The sequence below is a fragment of the Onychostoma macrolepis genome, chromosome 07 (genome assembly GCF_012432095.1).
Source record: "Onychostoma macrolepis isolate SWU-2019 chromosome 07, ASM1243209v1, whole genome shotgun sequence".
Taxonomy (NCBI): Eukaryota; Metazoa; Chordata; class Actinopteri; order Cypriniformes; family Cyprinidae; genus Onychostoma; species Onychostoma macrolepis.
Genome location: NC_081161.1, coordinates 27194545 through 27212204, shown reverse-complemented (window position 1 = coordinate 27212204; position 17660 = coordinate 27194545). Strand labels below are relative to the sequence as shown.

Below are 17660 nucleotides of genomic sequence, written 5' to 3'. Positions count from 1 at the left end.
ATTTTTTTTCCCTTCTTTCAATTCAGGCCTCTTGATATTGTGCAAACAATAGGTCTAAATCCGCCCGTGTTAGTGTAAAGGAGGCGTAAAGGTTAAGAAAATCCCCACAGTGTACAGACGCCAGAACGTGTAATCTAAACCACCTGTAGATGTTCGGTAGGACAACAAGGTCGGTTCTGATAGAGCTTTTGGTCCTCGCTAATGAAGGGTTAAAACAGACGTCGCCCTTTGAATTTGGTGTTTGATACAATTTGTTAAAGCATTTTAATAAGTTGCAGTCCATCGACTACTCTTAATTCACTCCAAATTGCTGTGTGTACCCAGGGAACAGTTCAAAACTCGTCACTTTCTCCTCCACTGCAAGTTATCTCTTTAATAGACACGATTGATTGGAGAAACCTAATTAAAATAACATTAGTCAAATTATGCTAAGAGTAAAAATTAAACTTTAAACATATTCAGGAAGTACATTTGCTCCTGAGTTCATTTTTGAGAGCATTTAATTTATTGGATTAAATGTCCTCAGCCATTTCACACACACACACACACACACACACACACACACACACACACACGCACGCGCGCAAATGTATTTAGTTTTATTTTTAGGCATAACATACAGATAGGTGTTTGTGTAGGAAAATTTGAATTTCTTTCTATAATTTATTTTGCGCTTCAGCATTAAAACTAACCATACAAAGTTATGTAAACTAAAGTTGTGATTTTCTTTTTGCAGTAAGCTGCTCTATATAAATAGCGTATGGACTTTGATGAAATGTGGTAAATAATCTGGAATTACTTAGTATTAAACATATTATAGAACAAATCAGAATTTTTCAGAGCAACCCATCTAGCACTAGTCATTCTGCGATTCTGTATAATGATGATGAAGCTACTGTATTTCTAGTCCTTTTCCTGTTTAACCAAAACTTAGATGCAAAACGTAAACTCTTCACAGAACTTGCAAACTGATTTCCCCTCTCGACTCTAACCAAATAAAATCCTGTTTTCCGGAGTTGTTAAAGAAAATGTGATTTAGGCCAGTCACTCTAACACACATATTTCTCATTCCTCCCCCTGTCGAATACACCACACACATCAAAGGTCATTAAGTGTGTTTTCTTTTTAAATCCTTTGTCACCTCAATTAACAGATCGGATCAGAAAAGCCCGTTTAAAAGACCATGTGCGATGGGGTATGTGTTACTTGTTTTCTGTCGCCTTGGCATTGCAGAGCTGAATCCGAGGTGTAATTTGAAGAGCCCCTGTTTGAAGTCTTTGATCAGCGCTGTCGCAGGCATCTTGTGTATTGCATAAGGAAACGCTTTTGAGCGCAACGTCTCTGCTTGTTTATTTGGATGCGTGTTGGAGAATGCGAAATGGTGTCATCTGCATAATTGCTAGTAAAGGAGTCACAGAAATCATCCCTCAAGTCACACATCCAAGATTGCCCTATTTATACACGTGATGTTAGTGCGGTGCTTTGAAATGTTGGCCTGCGTTTAAATGGAGTCTTGTTAGGCATTAGGTAAAACTAAGAAGAAAATAATAATTAATTAATTAAATAAACGCGTGCCCTATATTAGCGTGGGTATATTAATCATTCTGATACAATTGTTTGGTTTTATTGTTGCTGGTAATATTATTATAGAAACTATAAAATATAAACAACAACAACAATAATAATAATAGTAATAATAACAATAATAATAACAACAACAACAATAATAATAATAATGCTTAGGCCTTTTATTTACATTGTTACAAGGGCTTCCAGAGGGGTGGGAGACGAAGGCAGGAAGAAAACACTGTCCTAATGCTTTTATGGCTTTGCCAGTTTCCTGGGTCAGTGTGAAAGTGTTAAGTTAGTGCATGTGTATTTGATTGGGCCAATAAATCAGAGGCAAACCTTGAGGCCCTGACAGGTCCCGGGATGAGACACGTGTCCATCCGAATTCAGAGCGCTGCAGGGCGGACTCCAGCACGCACACTTAGCTATCCTTTCCCCCGTGCTTCCAACTTCACTACATTCGGTGGTTTGAAAACGGTTAGCTTACATCAAAATAATTGCAAATACCTGTAGGTAAATATGACTAAAAAGAAAACCAGACTGCTTGAAACCTAGAGGGTTAGCTGCGTTTTGTATTGTCCCAGATGGCGCAGTGCTGTGGGGTCAGCCGGGTGGGCTGAGAGCTCTTGTTAGCTCTGCAGGTCCGTGTGGGTGTTATTGACGGTTATGTAGTTATTACCATCAGCTCTGAATGGCATCAGACTGCTGTTCTAATTAATAACCCCCGTAATCCTGCATTGTTAGACGTCAAAACAGCAGACACGTGGTAAGGGGAACATGGAAATCCGGGAGTCGTTAAATAAGCAAAGAGCCAATACAAATGACATTCCTGATATTAGGATGCCATAACAATAACTAGGCTATCTCTTTAAAAGCAGATGGAAGGTTTAGGAGGAACACTGCGTTCTTGGAAACCACATCACATTAAATCCAAACCGAAGCTGATTCACCATAATCTTTCATTACTGAATTGAGATTTAGTCATCCTATATTCAAATAAACGAAACTCGTTAAAGCACTAATCGGTGCCGTTGTTTGGAAGACGATTAGCAGACATATGATGACACTAGACTAGGAGCATAATACGATTATAAATGTTTCCTGCATATTTCATATATTGATTCAAGGAATTTCAATCGTGATCATCGTCCTTTGTTTTAATCCGTATTATTTACAGAAGGGTGCGGATTATATCAGATTTTTTTCAATGGATATCTGTCTATCTGTAGAGTAATCCTGTAGGTTAATCGCCAAAAATATGTTTTTTTTTAGGAGCAGAAGCTTTACACATGAATGCAATTGAAACATTTGCGATTATATTTTAATACGTCAAAAAAAAAAAAAAAAAAAGGAAGCCTTCAAAACTGACAGCTTAAACACAGGCTATATCATATGTAGCAGCAGTAGTAGTAGTAGTAGCCTAGTAGTAGTAGTAATAATAATAATAATAATAATAAAACATTTCCATAGCTGAAAAATTTAAATGCCCCACACTAAATTGTAATTTGCAGAAATCCACAATACGAAATTATGCTGTTGTTCAGGGTTTTAATTTTTTTTCTCAACTTACTCTGAAGGCGAACGGTAACATGCCAGTGTTTTGATGTTTCACTAAAGGCGTCAGAAGAGACCCCGATTGGTTTGTTCCGTGTTAGATGAACTAAAAACGCTCTTCGCATAATATTTTCCTTTAGTATTTTAGTAAGAGCAAGCACAAAATTCTGTAGGCTGTGTGCTCTCCGATTTAAACTTTAAAGTTCTTCGTTTCACGTGGAAGAGACGCGAGTAAAATAAAGACACAAACGATCTGCGGGAAGTTAATGACTCAACAAGAGTAAAATATTTACCATTTTGTGGACGATCAAAATTTTTGAGAAGTAACACAAGAAATGGGAAAGGGCTGAAGCGGCGAACAAATAACAAATGAAATGATTGGCGAGCCATAAAATTAGATTTGAAACTCATTCAAATAAGAGATGGCGACGTCAGAGGACTTATCCAGACGGAGAGCAGGAGCAGAGAGAGAGAGAGAGAGAGAGAGAAAGGGGGAGAGAGGGAGGGAGAGAGAGAGGCTCTGTAAGTGGGGGTGAGACTTGAGAAATAGGAGGAGCTTCTGAACGACTAAAAATGTCAATCACAAAAAGGAGTTCCAATAATCTAAAGCAATCTGTAAGGACCTGACCTTAGTCCATTCAGATCAATAGGGAAGTAAGGGAGGAAAGCGCAATCGGATCGTTTACACTGGCTCTTTCGGAGGAAATATAGACTTCCCTGACACTTTGTACTCACTGTAAAGTGGATATCGTGGTGCGCACCAAGAGGGCGATTCGCCGCTTTTTGTGACTCCAGTAGACTTTCTCCACAACAATGTCTTTCCCACAGCTGGGATATCAGTACATCCGACCCATATACCCGCAGGACAGGCAGGGGATAGGCAGTGCCCGAGCCGGGACAGACCTGAGCCCGTCCGGAGCGCTCTCTAATGTTCTCTCCACTATGTACGGATCACCTTTCGCTGCCGCACAAAGCTATGGAGCTTTTCTTCCTTATTCAAATGATCTGTCCATTTTCAACCAGCTGGTGAGTAATCATTTTATTTTTTTGTGCTGTTTTCTCTTTCTCTCTCAAACTGAGATGTAGTAAACTTTTGAAAAATGCTTAGTGTGTTACAAAATCATTTAGGCTACTTCAGTTTATGTTTCGAAACCATTCATTACTGAATGCTAATTTTGCAAGACGGTGGTGAACTTTGCTGTTTACTCCGTTTGGTAAATACAAAAAGAGTTGAAAAAGTGAAAAATGAAAATAAAATAAAATAACAATAATTGTAAAGTGCGTGTTATTGTGATTTTAATTAGGCCTAATTACAATAAATTAAAATCGTTAAACAATGGTTACACGTACTAAGGAAGAAAAAAAAATGCAGGACTCATGCACAGAATAAATATAAATACATACAGCCTATATGGGTGCATCTTGTCAATTTATTTGGAACAATTTATATAAGTAGCCTATATAAAGTGCAAGCTTGCCTACTGAAGAATTTAATGCCGTTAATTAGGCCTATTAAAAATAAATAAATAAAAAGTAATACAAAAATCTCAATCCTTCCTTGCTTTTGTAATTGCTCACATAGACTGAAAATCATTTACGCAATTAATATATTCAGCAACAATACACCAGGGAACTGCAACGGAGTAGCCTACAACAAAACGTAGCCTATACCAGGCCAAGAATAATAATAGTGAATCGCAATAATGTTGGATCCGTGTTCTGTGTTTTTAAGGGGGCACAGTACGAACTGAAGGACAGTCCGGGCGTCCAGCATCCTGGATTTGCCCACCATCATCCAGCTTTTTACCCATATGGTCAGTACCAGTTCGGAGACCCTTCCAGACCCAAAAATGCCACCAGGGAGAGCACCAGCACGCTCAAGGCCTGGTTAAGTGAGCACCGGAAAAACCCGTACCCTACCAAAGGCGAGAAGATTATGCTGGCCATTATCACCAAAATGACCCTCACTCAAGTGTCCACCTGGTTCGCCAACGCCAGGAGGAGGCTAAAGAAGGAGAACAAGATGACCTGGGCCCCACGGAGTCGGACGGACGAAGAAGGAAATGTTTACAACAGCGATCACGAGGGAGAGGACGGCGACAAACGCGAGGATGAGGAGGAAATCGATTTGGAAAATATTGACACGGAGAATATTGAGAATAAGGACGATTTAGACGAGCAGGACGAGCTGCATTCTGATTTGAAACTGGATGGCAGGAGCGACTCTGAAATTTCAGACGGCTATGAGGATTTACAAGGACCGGAGCAAAGGTTGTTCAAAGCGATGGTGAAAGACGGCAAAGAGATTCACGGCGACCGCGCAGAGCACTTTCACCATCACAGTCATCATCATCATCACCACCACCACAACAACTTAGAACAGGCCAACAGCGAGCCGGTCAAACTCAACCAGGCCATCATCAACTCTCCGCCCTCAGAAAACAACCCACCTCCGGCTCCAAAACCTAAGATCTGGTCTTTGGCAGAGACTGCCACAACTCCAGACAATCCACGAAAATCTCCTCTGATGAACGGGACTTCCGCTGCGTCCGCCGCTCAGACCATCATCACTCCTCACAGACTCCTTTCGTGTCCCGTAGGGAAAATCCAGAGCTGGACAAATCGGGGTTTCACCGCACACCAGCTCGCCTTGCTGAACTCAAACCACTACTTAGGACTCAGTAACCAGGCTTCGGCGAATGGCCTTGCCCTGTACAGCAGACAAGCAGAGGACAGGAGTCAAAACTCCGAGTCCACAGTCACAGGTACATGTCACCCACACTGAGAAGCGCAGAGATGTGCAATTAATGCTTTTTGTTGACACCATTAAGACTGTACTGGCAGACTGGAAACGCACCATTCTCATTCCTCTCTGAATCCATTTTCACTTGATCACTACTGTGAAACATTCAAGTAAAAAATAATTACGCTTGAAATGCAAATGTCTAGTGGAGAGTACTAATCTGATATATATAGGATACATTTTGTTCGTCCTTTTTCTTCTTTTTCAAATACTCAAAAGTCTGTCCGATTGAATATGTGGGAAAAAGGTTTCAGTTGGTGTGTTAGTGTGTGCGAATTTTGATATTTATAGCAAACTTTTTTTCTCAACAACTGGCTGTAAGATCTTTTTAAAGACTCTGCTTTTTAAAATAATAATAATAAATTGGCATTTACATTAATTTTTTCTTTTCTTCTTGTTACTGGTTTTATTATTTCAGAAAGATCTAGTGCCTTGGAAGCAGAGAAAAAGTTGTTAAAAACAGCCTTCCATCCTGTTCAAAGACGGTAAGAGCGGAGATCTTACATTGCCTGTCCATGACTTCAATTTAGCGTGTTACTTTTTTTTTTTTTTTTTTGTTACTTGTTAATTTTTACATTTGAATATCACATAATGTTCATGCATGGCTGTCTAGTCACGCGCTCGGGTACTTGGTATACCGTGGTTTAAACATGATTTATATATTGTGCTTGTGCAATAATAAACCCATAATGTCAAACCAATAAATCTCCAGTGCGTCGATGCGATATTTCAGAATGTTGATTTCAGAAACGTTGTTCTATACTTGCTTGCAGATTTAGTTTTGTATTGGCCCCGTGTTTTTCATGCTTCCCTTCTATATCCCAATAGGCCCCAGAACCAACTCGAAGCTGCCATGGTATTATCCGCCCTCTCGTCCTCGTAGGCTTTTCTCTCTTTTTTGTTTACTTCTCATGTTAACCTGTGTAAGGAATGTAAAATAAAAATAACTCACTTCTGTATACTTACATTGTAAGCATGTCCTGTGTACAATGGCTGATGTTAATGCTGTCAGGCCAAGTAGTCTGTGAGTCCCATTTTCTTTTGTAAGCTCTGTGAGGATTTGATGTTGAAATGTTTTGTATATAACGTAAAGAAAATGTATATACTTGTGATCCGAAATTGTACAAGAAAGTCTATATTTTGGCTAATAAATGAACCGCTGCAACTTTACAGTCACTTTTCCTTTTTTTAAAAAACGACTAAAAAAAAAAAACAATGGAGGAGTGCTAATATTGTAAATGATATTAGAAATGTCATGCTTTTCTGTGCGGAAATGGTTACCGTGTGTGTTTTGAAAGGCATGGGGAACGTTAACTCGAGGTTATGAGGTTTGAAACGGAGGATTTTAAGTATTTTCCTATTTCAGGGACTTAACTGTAATTAGCTCCTTCTTGAATCGCGCATTTGGATATTAATGGATGGGGATTATCCCCACCGAGGCGGAACAGCCAATATGAAATGAATAATTATTTCATTTATATTGGGTTGAAATAGCATACAACTCAATTTCACTGTAATGAGAATTGAATATTTTCTTCTTTGAAGAGGAAAAGTCACACAAAAAAGTTAAATGCTTTCCTCTGTACAGATGGTTGATGTAGCCTAATCTCGACTATTTATAATTTTTGAGATTCTGCTTTTTAAAAATGTAATGAATTCTAATCAGACATTGATGTTGTGCTGCTTGCCATATGCCTTCGAAACTGTGCGAAATTATTTATTTATGTGTGTTTTCCCTCTTGAAGATGATTTGCATGGCAGTAGCTTTGTTTCAGGGTTTCCAAAGTTTGGAGAAATTTAGAGTTGGAGCTCCCTCTACAGTCCACTCTGAGCGGCCTTTACGTGGACTGAGCCATTTTGATCACAATCTTTCATTTATGTAATTTATTCGAGAAAGTTGACCATGGGCATTTTTGGGATCATTCGTTCTTTTTTGTGAGATTTGCGGGGAGCTTATAAGCAGAGTGTTAAGCAATGTAAGGCTAGCGATTTCCCAATGAGAAAAATGCCTGGTGGAATATTTTGACACACAAAATTACATCCGCACAGCGAAATAAATAGTAAATAATGGAGAGAGAAATATATATATATATATATATATATATCAGCATAGGTTTAAATGTCTCTGTCTTAGAGACTCGGAAAAAATAAAAATAACATTAATAGCCTAATCGAAAAATAATACATAATTTTCAAGAATCAAAATTAAAATATAAAACCCTCTTGAATGGCAAACTACCTGCATTAAAATAATATTTTAAATGTACAGTTCGCGTTCAACAATCGCACACAACTCAAGACATAAAATTATTTTTTTAAATGTTTAAGAATAATTGAAATAAATACAATCATCGCAAAATGTGGCCTGTCAGACACCAGGACACGGAGCACAAATGGTCAACTGGTATGCCAGTCTGTATACAGCAAATAGTAGCCTAATTAATTATGCCACTGTCCCTCTTTTAGAACAACAAAGCGCTCCAGTCCATAATAACCCAGAGACACAGCGAGAGAGAGAGAGAGAGAGAAAGCTGCGTCCGGGTTAATAACAAGTATTCATCGTGCCCGCTGTTCGTGCTTTTTAAAATATATAAGCCTATTCAATTAGCCTATCTCTCCGAAATTCCATTCCGTCAAACTAAGAGCTAGCTATGAATATTCATAAAACGGCGTGTGACGTTGGTGACATTGATTGATGTAATCATCGTTCTGGCTCTCAATCGAAAGAGCGCCACCAGCTAGGGCGCAGAAAGTGACCAACATTCTCCAATCAGGGCTGACCCTCTCACGCGCACCGTGCAGGTCAAGAGGGAGAGCGCGAGGCCAGTGGCAAACAGGCTTGCGTTCAATTTGCACTTCAACAGACCGAGGACCTACAGGCTACACGTGGAACACTACACTATGAAGCAAAAACTATATCTAAAATCTAAAATCGTTACAATATTAGGCTATCACTGAATTATACATTAGACGTGGGCCTTATTCCTAACCAAGCTTTCCTCTCTAAGGCGTAGGAGAGACCAGATAATTTTTTAACACATTTTGTTTAAACGCCTGTAACTCTTTTTTTTTTTTTTTTTTTTTATTACCCGCTATGTGTCTTTAACTTTGAGATATTATCCACACATTTATCTTCTTCTAATTACAAGAGTTTAGAAATATAGGACTACTAGGCTTTACATACCCAAATATGTGTAAAGTAGTGTAAAATAGGTAGAGTACTGTTTACTCCCAATAGAACATCGATATTTTAAATTTTGTGCACTAATTTGTCACGGTAGTCAGATGCTTCTTCAAAATAAATGTTACGCTATTCGCAATCATCCACCAAATTTTAAGCATTCCAATACAAAAAGGAATAAATACATAGATCAATTTCATAACAACTCTCACGTGTTAAGCACTTTTCTGTTGTGTCAAACAAAACATGCCTACACCGTGCGCGCGCGTGTGTGTGTGTGTGTGTGTGTGTATATATTCTGCACAGATTTATTCACCCCAGGAGGATGGTGGGCATGTATGATAGCAAGAAAGTTCATCCCTGTAGTTGTTGATGGTGTTACAGCGCTTCCAAACTACTTTTATGTTGCCAATACACTGTCTTTCATTAGCAAAATATAATAGAATCAGCGTTACGTCGACGATAGAGACTTTATCACGCACATTTTTCAGCAGAAATCACGCGCCTTTTCCAGTGACGAGCCCGTTCAGGGCTGTCATAAATATTGATGCTTGTTTAGTGTGCGTTCTCCGCATATTAGGCGCTGAGGGACCTGAGCCACTCTTGATCATTAAAATCCATTTGAAATGCTCCTGAAAGGATGACACTGGGCTTCACGGCGTCTCTGATCATCGCATGAAATTAAGGATTAAAATGCTTCGCCAGAAACAAAGTAATCACCGATACCGATGTCGCCATACGTGTCCAACCGCTTTCTTTCTCAACTTAGCAAATGGAGAGCATTAATGAACATTTTGCTCAGAGCTACGCGGAGGACATTCCGACTGGGGCTGTTGGTGTCAGTCATTTATTCAGAGTTAAGTGGATGTCCTTGTGGCTAATGAGCAATAATCAACAGTGACTCCTCTTTTTATTCCAACGCTTCCAGCAATGTTAAAAACGGGAGCCCATGATCCGCTGATACACATGGGGTTAGCAGCAATTGCTACCGAGCTAGAAACATCAGATTAAATTCGATTTACATGGTTGCAATAATACTAATACTAATAATAATAATAATAATAAATGCTTATTTACAAATTGTTAACATTTTAATTAAATGTTATAAATATATAAGAAAGCAAGAAATGGCCATTTATAACCATTGATATAAGCAATTATTTTCATTGCATTTAACAGCAGTTATGAGCAATTAGTTCTCGAAGTTTCCAGCAGTTTAATTTGCACCTTGCTCCAAAAAAAATTGGTGCCACTGCAAATACTAAAGGTTTTACGAACAGACTTGAGCATATATGTGACCCTGCACCACAAAACCAGTCTTAAATCGCTTAAATTAAATTAAATTAAATTAAATTATCCATTTTTATTTTATGCCAAAAATCATTAGGATATTAAGTAAAGATCATGTTCCATGAAGATATTTTGTAAATTTCTTACCGTAAATATATCAAAACTTAATTTTTGATTAGTAATAATCAAAGAACTTTATTTGGACAACTTTAAAAGCGATTTTCTCAATATTTTGATTTTTTTGCACCCTCAGATTCCAGATTTTCAAATAGTTGTATCTTGGCCAAATATTGTCCGATCCTAACAAACCATACATCAATGGAAAGCTTATTTATTCAGATTTCAGATGATGTATAAATCTCAATTTCGAAAAATTGACACTTAAGACTGGTTTTGTGGTCCAGGATCACATATATTTATTTATTCACACACAGATAATACATTGTGTATATATATTGGGGGACTGAGTAGGTTGAGTGGGATAATATCATCAGTGTGCATAAATACATACATAACCTGTCCTTTTCAGTACCGCAGAACTGCAGCATCTGTGGGAAATTCAGCACCATTGACACTCTCCAAATAAATGGCAATTCAGTCTATTAGCCACCACTAACCCATTATATCTCCAAGTACCATTCTCCCTCTACATCAATGACAGAGCTACATAGCTGTACCACTCACTGTGAGGAATGCTTTGTTAAATACCAATTTGGATGGGGGAAAGCGATGAAACACAGTGGAATCAAAGGCAAATCTAATCTATCTTTCTGACTCGCCATTGATGCCGAGAGGGAGGACAGACAGGGCTAACCCTTTTAGAGAAAACCAGCCAATGGAGTCATCAGCAGCCTTCTGCATGAATGGACAGGGCCGGAGGAGGACATGAAGACCGGAGTGGGCTGCTGAAGGGGCCAGAGTCAGGCTGTGAAAGAGAGGACCAGCCCTGTGCCGTGCCCCTGTCCACCCCTCTCTGTCAGTGTGCTCTGTGGCGACGATGTCCCACCACACCCCATCCCTGCACCGAGCAGGACAAATGTCAGCTCTATTGTAGCCCTGCAGAAGCTTTGAAGGGCCCTGTTCTCTTTGTGGAGGTCACTAATCCTTTTATGAGGCACTGCTGATTGTTAGCTTGGCAAACACACACATATACACAGCTCAGAGCTCGCTCTCTCTTACTATCTCACACAGCAGAGTGTGTAGAATTTTTTCTTTTCCTCAGACATGGCTGACATGTTTAGATGACCTGTAAGGCTATAGAGGAAAACAGTGAAAGCATAGAGGACACATGTTCCACACTGTCACTGTGCATGAGGTTACAGGCCATCTGAACACTTCTGCTGCATCAAAGAAGAGATAACCACATTTACACCCCTAAATCTTGTTTTACACACACAAATACAAAAATACACCAGCCTCCAGTGTTGGGTCCACTAAAGCCAGGATTAGATTTGTGATGAAAACATTTTTAAAATCCGCAGGAAATCCATCAAAACATCTTCAGAACTATCGAGTAATTCGTACCTCACTGAAATTTACCAAGGTCTTGATGTTTAGCGTTCATTGTCTAAGCTGAGCAGTGAAGACATGTCGGATGTAGAAAATGTGATTGGGATACTATAGGGAAAGAAAACAGCACGAAAATGCACGGCGATGAAGGTGCAGTGGGGCATTTGTCACTTGATTCTTTCTCTGGCAGGTCTGGGGACAAAAGAACGAGAGAGTGACACTCTGTAGGGACAGGAGGCGGGGCTGTGGAGAGCGCTAATTTCATGCCCTTTGTTGACAGAGGTTAGAGAGAGGAATTCTTTCACTCCATCTGAAAGACAACAAGTGGGGCAGAGGGTTATGGGTGTAAAAGGAAGAGGACGGAAAAAGAAAGGGAGAGCGAAAGACAGAAAGGTTGTGGGAGCCTTTGCCGTTCAGCCAGCTGAAAGATTGTGCCTTTCTCAGCCTCCTCAGCCATTATGGCCGAGTTACAGGGCAATTATGGAAATGTTTCTTTGAAGCAGAGGACTGCACTTTTTTCTCTCCTCCCCCCAACCAAGAGAAGTCTCCATCCCTCTCTCCTCGCCTCTGCCCGGACATGGCTCTGTCTCCCCCTGCATTTGCTCCCCTTTCTCCATAGCATGAAAAAAGGGCTGCCTTGGTGAATGTGATCTGAATGGAGTGACTGAACTGTAAAGGTTAAACTACAAAGGGATCACGCCAGTGCCAGGCTTGAAAAATCAACTTTTTTTATGACCACTGAAAGGCTTCTTTTAAAAGATGATTTACTAGATACATGACATGAGATCTAATATTTTTATCAGTAAAGGAATATTCTTATTCTTATATAAGTGTTCGGTACAAGTTAAACTCAACTGATAGCATTTGTGGCATAAAATGTTGATAACCAAAAAAAAAAAAAGGATGATTCAGTTTGCCCCTCCTGCCCCTTGTTTTTCTTTGAAAGAGGCAAAAATTGTGGTTACACTGAGCAACTTATAATGAAAGTGAATGGGGCCAACTTTTGGAGGATCTAAAAGCAGAAATGTATAGCTTATACTTTTATAAAAAAACATTCATTTTTTATATCGGATATAACTGCACAGAAAAGGTTAGAAAGCATTTTTTTCCCCACACTAAAACCCTCTTAATACACATTGTTTCCATATTGGGCTATACTATTGAAACAGTGTATTTTAGTGTTTACAGGCCCCATTCACTTTCAGCGTAAGTGCTTCGGTGTAACCCACTTTTTTTTTTCTTTTTTTTTTTAGAAAAAGTGAGACAAATCGAAATAAGTTTTTGTGACAATCAACATTATGCACAACTGAGCTTACGTTTGAATTGAACCCAGAATATTCCTTTAACAACATACCATTTTGATACAAATCTGAAATACCGAGGAGGGAACGGATCTCTTTTTCCATTGAAAGGAGAGACATAAAGAAAGGGAGAGAAAAATCACCTGCTTTCCCCTTGTACATCAGTCAGCAGTGTAGTACAGAATTTCTCCCGAAAGTGTGAACTCATAGGACAGCTCCTGTGCCCCTGTGAAAGCTATGACATCATGACTGAGACAGGAGTGTCACCAGCACGTCCATCTGACCTGCTCAACAGATTCAGGACCGTGGGGTCAGAATCAACTCTACAAATCAAACAGCATGATTCGCATTCTGTGAATTCCACTCAAGCCTTGACTTGACAACAGATATATGGCGAATGTTTTCCCTATATAATTATAGATCATATATTTACCAGCTCAGGTATTGATCGTGAGAGTGGCTAAGGGCTTCTTTGGATTGGCTGTGGTGGAAGGAAAGACTTCATAAATTCTTCTTTTCTCGGAGCTCTGTCAAACAAGTTGTGCCCTGTGTTTCGCATGAATACATTAGCGGAGCTCGGCTGATTGATTGGGAGAGCTGGGAAAGAGAGAGCACACCAATGAACTTGCTCTCTCAACATGATTAATAGGGTTTATTAAATACTCTTGTGTCCCATTTCATAATGCGGATGCAACGGGAGGCCAAAAAATTCAGCTGCAGCTCGTACTCCACTGTGCTTTTATCTGTGTTACAATCAGATGGCATATCTGTGAGAGAAAGTAAAGTATTTTTTTCAGTTCGACAAAAGCAATATTTCGTAACATTTAAAACTCACACTGAAATAGCACCACTCCGGTTTGTGCAAAGCCAGACCAACAGACCTAGATAATGTGATTGTAGCTCAGATTGTAATGTTAATCAGACCGCAATCGGCCTTTGAGTTGTGTACTTGCCCCAAAAATCTAAGATGATGTGTGTTTAATCCAAATATTCAATTGCACACTCGTGCAATCCATGTTATACTTACCACAAAACGCACTGTTGCTTGATTATAACTGCACATGTAAACATGCTTCATGACAATACCAGTGGAAGAGGGAGTTCACCAGCACAAAAATGTGTGATATAAACGTGAGTGTGTGTGTGTGTGTTAAAGGCTGTCAAATGAACAGCAAAGAGCACTCCATTCTTCCTCACTTCTCTTTGTGCTTACATATAAACTTCTTGTCACCATGACATCTCTCTCCTTAATAATGCTATTGCCATGCAAATGAGAGAGGATGTGTTTGTGTGAGCGTGTCTTCCAAATACGGGTGAGAGGGGACCTCTATTGGACCAGGGACAAAGGTTTTTTTTTTTCTTTGCTGGGCACAATAAGTTCAGGAATTTGTGTGTGTGTGTGTGTTGTCTGTGCTTGTGCATTCTACGCAAACTAATTCTTTTCTGGAATTCTTTTCGTCTCCCTCTTCCTGGATAGACAGGAAGTAGGAAGTAGGGGGCTCCAGGGAGGCAAAAAAAGAAGCCCATGGTCGATCAATCCAGTCAGGCCCAAACGCACACCCTTCCACCCCATGCCAAGTGTGTGCACACACTTTTTAAAGTGTAGGCAAGCAGAGCCGCCTCCTCTGTTGTAATGCTAAATCAGCGTCACTCACTGGAACTGTAAGCTCTTTCACACAGACGCACACACACGGTTTCTTCCCTTCTCTGCGCTTCCTATCGCACAAAAGCTTGTGTATTTTTGAAAGACTGCAGAGATGGCCTCTCAGCGGGATGCGGGACTAAACAACAGCAGGGAGAGCGTGACATGCAGAAGCATAACAACCGAAGGACAAGTCTCTCAAGGAAAAGTTGATTTATCTGTGTGTTTTCAGGCAGACAGGCAGTTTTATTTGCTTCTGATGTAAGTGTCTGTAATCTGCTTTACGACTAAATAATTCTTGCCGTCCAGAAGATGAGAAGAAGGATTGACAGTGTCCTTCCTGTGCGAGGGAGCTGTGCAAGCATGTCGAATGCCATTTCACCGGCAGCGGAGAGCCGAATAATTAGCGCTAATAGTGTATATAGCATGGAAAAATCCCCAGAGCTTTATTTGGATCTATTTCTGTGGCTCTCCCTCCGAATCCACGCCGTTTGCTAATGAAATATACATTGGGTGAACTCTGACCTTTGCTGTGGGGCTGAAGGTCATCTGGCTCTTTTACATACACAGATGAGCTCGTCTTCCGGAAATGATAAGAATAACAGCAGGGACGTGCGCGGGGCAGAGAGTTAAAACAACAGCTGAGATGACAATTAATTGGCTGAAAGGCATGTAACTGTCATCCATTTCGCCTGGTCTGGTCTTCTCTTCTCTGTCTCTCTCATCTCATAACAGACTACATACATACACGCACAAACACACACACACATACCGCTGACACCTATCAAATGTATCTCAGGGTTCATCGGCAGGCCATCCCAGAAGTTTGTAATTGCTCAGAGTGGCATTCTGATATGAGTTACACAAAGCCAAACAAAGATTGTGAATGGAGAAATAAATATTTAAGAAATCAATTACAAACATATGCAACCCAACCACAGTTCTGGCAAATCTGAGCTCGCTGCATTCCTGATTCTGCTAACAACTGCTAACTGCGCTCTGGAGCCTTCTGGAGCCTTCTGGAGCCTGCGAGAACTACGAATAGAGACAGAGACATTCAAGGTATTTCTCTGTTTCTCTTTGTTTTGAAGAACACTTTTATCTGATTGCTTTATCACGAGTATTTTCCACGGCCAAATCTTATACTATTAGTAAGAATAGTAGCTTTTTATAATAAAGAAACAAAATTGGGAATAAATCAGTTACTGTTAGAAAACAGCTATGTAGATTAAGTAGTGCTTTTCTCTTTCCACTTTTACAATTAAAAATAAATAATTATTATATATATATGTATATATATAGCACTTATAGCACTCATTTACACAGACAGAAGAGTGCTTACAAGAACAGTTATTTATATTATATATTTGGCATATATATATATATATATATATACATACAGTATATATATATATATATATATATATATATATATATATATATATATATATACATATAGACACACTAACAGCACTTACGGCATAATGCGCTTTGTTTTTCTTATTGTGATAATTAACATTATGTCACAAATGCTGTTTTGTTTATCATGTACGGATGGAATATTCCTTTAATAGGACTTGCTGTCAGATCAAAAAGGCTACAAGTATGTTTATGAATAATGTGAAGCATTATATGAAGGTTGTAATAATAAAAAAAGATGAGGCTTGTTAAATATAGATGTATAATATACTACATACAGTATAGACATCTTACTGCATCTGTTCCTCTTAAAGCTAATGTTCAGTCTGTGTATGTGTGGGCATGTTTAATAGTCCACCAAAGGCTGATTCATTATTTTCTGCCGTGTTTGATCTTGTGAGTTTAAAATTTGCTAATGTCTGCCTGGCAGACTCAGAGAAACATTTGGTGGTAGGTGTGAAACGAGTGTGTATTTATGTCGTGTGTGTGTGTGTACATGTCACACAGGTTCTTTCTCCAGTCCTATCAACACTTAGTAGGCACACAGCTGGCACACAGCTGGTCATTTGCTCAAACACACACAGGCACGCACGACAAGCTTTGTAAAAGAATATGATCCAACCAGTTAAGATGAGGGGGGAAAATCGTTACAAGAAACGTAGGCTTAAGGCGAGGAAATAACACACAGCCAGACAGAGCAGATCTATCAATGATAAGACAGGTGCTCAGTCATCAGAGAAACACACACACTCAAATGTAATGGAAAGCTCTCATTAAGAGCTGCTAACCACACCCTGTCTCTCCTCTCTTTCTCAGACTATTCTAAGCTCTCCACAAGTGGTCGAACCAAACCAGACATCACCGTCTATCCACACCATCTATATCAGGCTACTTACAATGGGCTGCTTTACACGAGCCATTTAACCAGGGCAGCAGAAGTGCCTGTATTAGTTTGGTCTTGTTGACTTTTGATATAAGGTTCATATACTGTTTCCTTGTCTTAATAAATATTAGACTGAGTTGAATAGCATATACTAACTAGTTTAACAAGTTTTATAGCAAGGTATTATAACAACAATGATGTTGTGCAATATAAAGAGGGACTATAACATGTCATCAGATCTAAAACCAGCTTTCTTCATGTGATCTACTACCTGCTGGGGGGTTGGCGGGGGAAGTAAACCAGCCTAAACTGGTTACTGGTCTTAGCTGGTTTAAATGGTCTTTGCTAGTTAAATATGGACTCCCAGCCAGACTAAGCTAGTGTTCTTCTGGGTGGCCAGCTGAAACGTGTCCAAATCCCTCTAAAAACATCCAACAGACTAGCTTGACCAGGTTAGGAGAACAGCAAACCCGTTTAGGCTGGTTTAAGATGTCCTTTTTTTTTTCCAT

At 39.5% G+C, this 17660-nt stretch overlaps 1 protein-coding gene across 1 annotated transcript; it reads left to right on the top strand.

Annotated features, from left to right (window-relative positions):
• Positions 1-3561: 3561 nt before the first annotated feature.
• irx3a (iroquois homeobox 3a) lies at positions 3562-7162 on the top strand. The gene is made up of 4 exons (XM_058782396.1): positions 3562-4149; positions 4856-5888; positions 6345-6411; positions 6755-7162. Exons 1-4 carry the CDS (start codon positions 3937-3939, stop codon positions 6807-6809), a joined length of 1368 nt encoding a protein of 455 aa, XP_058638379.1. The 5' UTR covers positions 3562-3936; the 3' UTR covers positions 6810-7162.
• The last annotated feature ends 10498 nt before the right edge of the window (positions 7163-17660 follow it).

Coding starts and splice junctions, on each gene's coding strand:
- irx3a (XM_058782396.1), top strand. CDS start 3,937: ATGTCTTTCCCACAGCTGGGATATCAGTACATCCGACCCATATACCCG. Junction 4,150..4,855: donor TGTCCATTTTCAACCAGCTG/GTGAGTAATCAT, acceptor TGTGTTTTTAAG/GGGGCACAGTACGAACTGAA. Junction 6,412..6,754: donor TTCCATCCTGTTCAAAGACG/GTAAGAGCGGAG, acceptor ATATCCCAATAG/GCCCCAGAACCAACTCGAAG.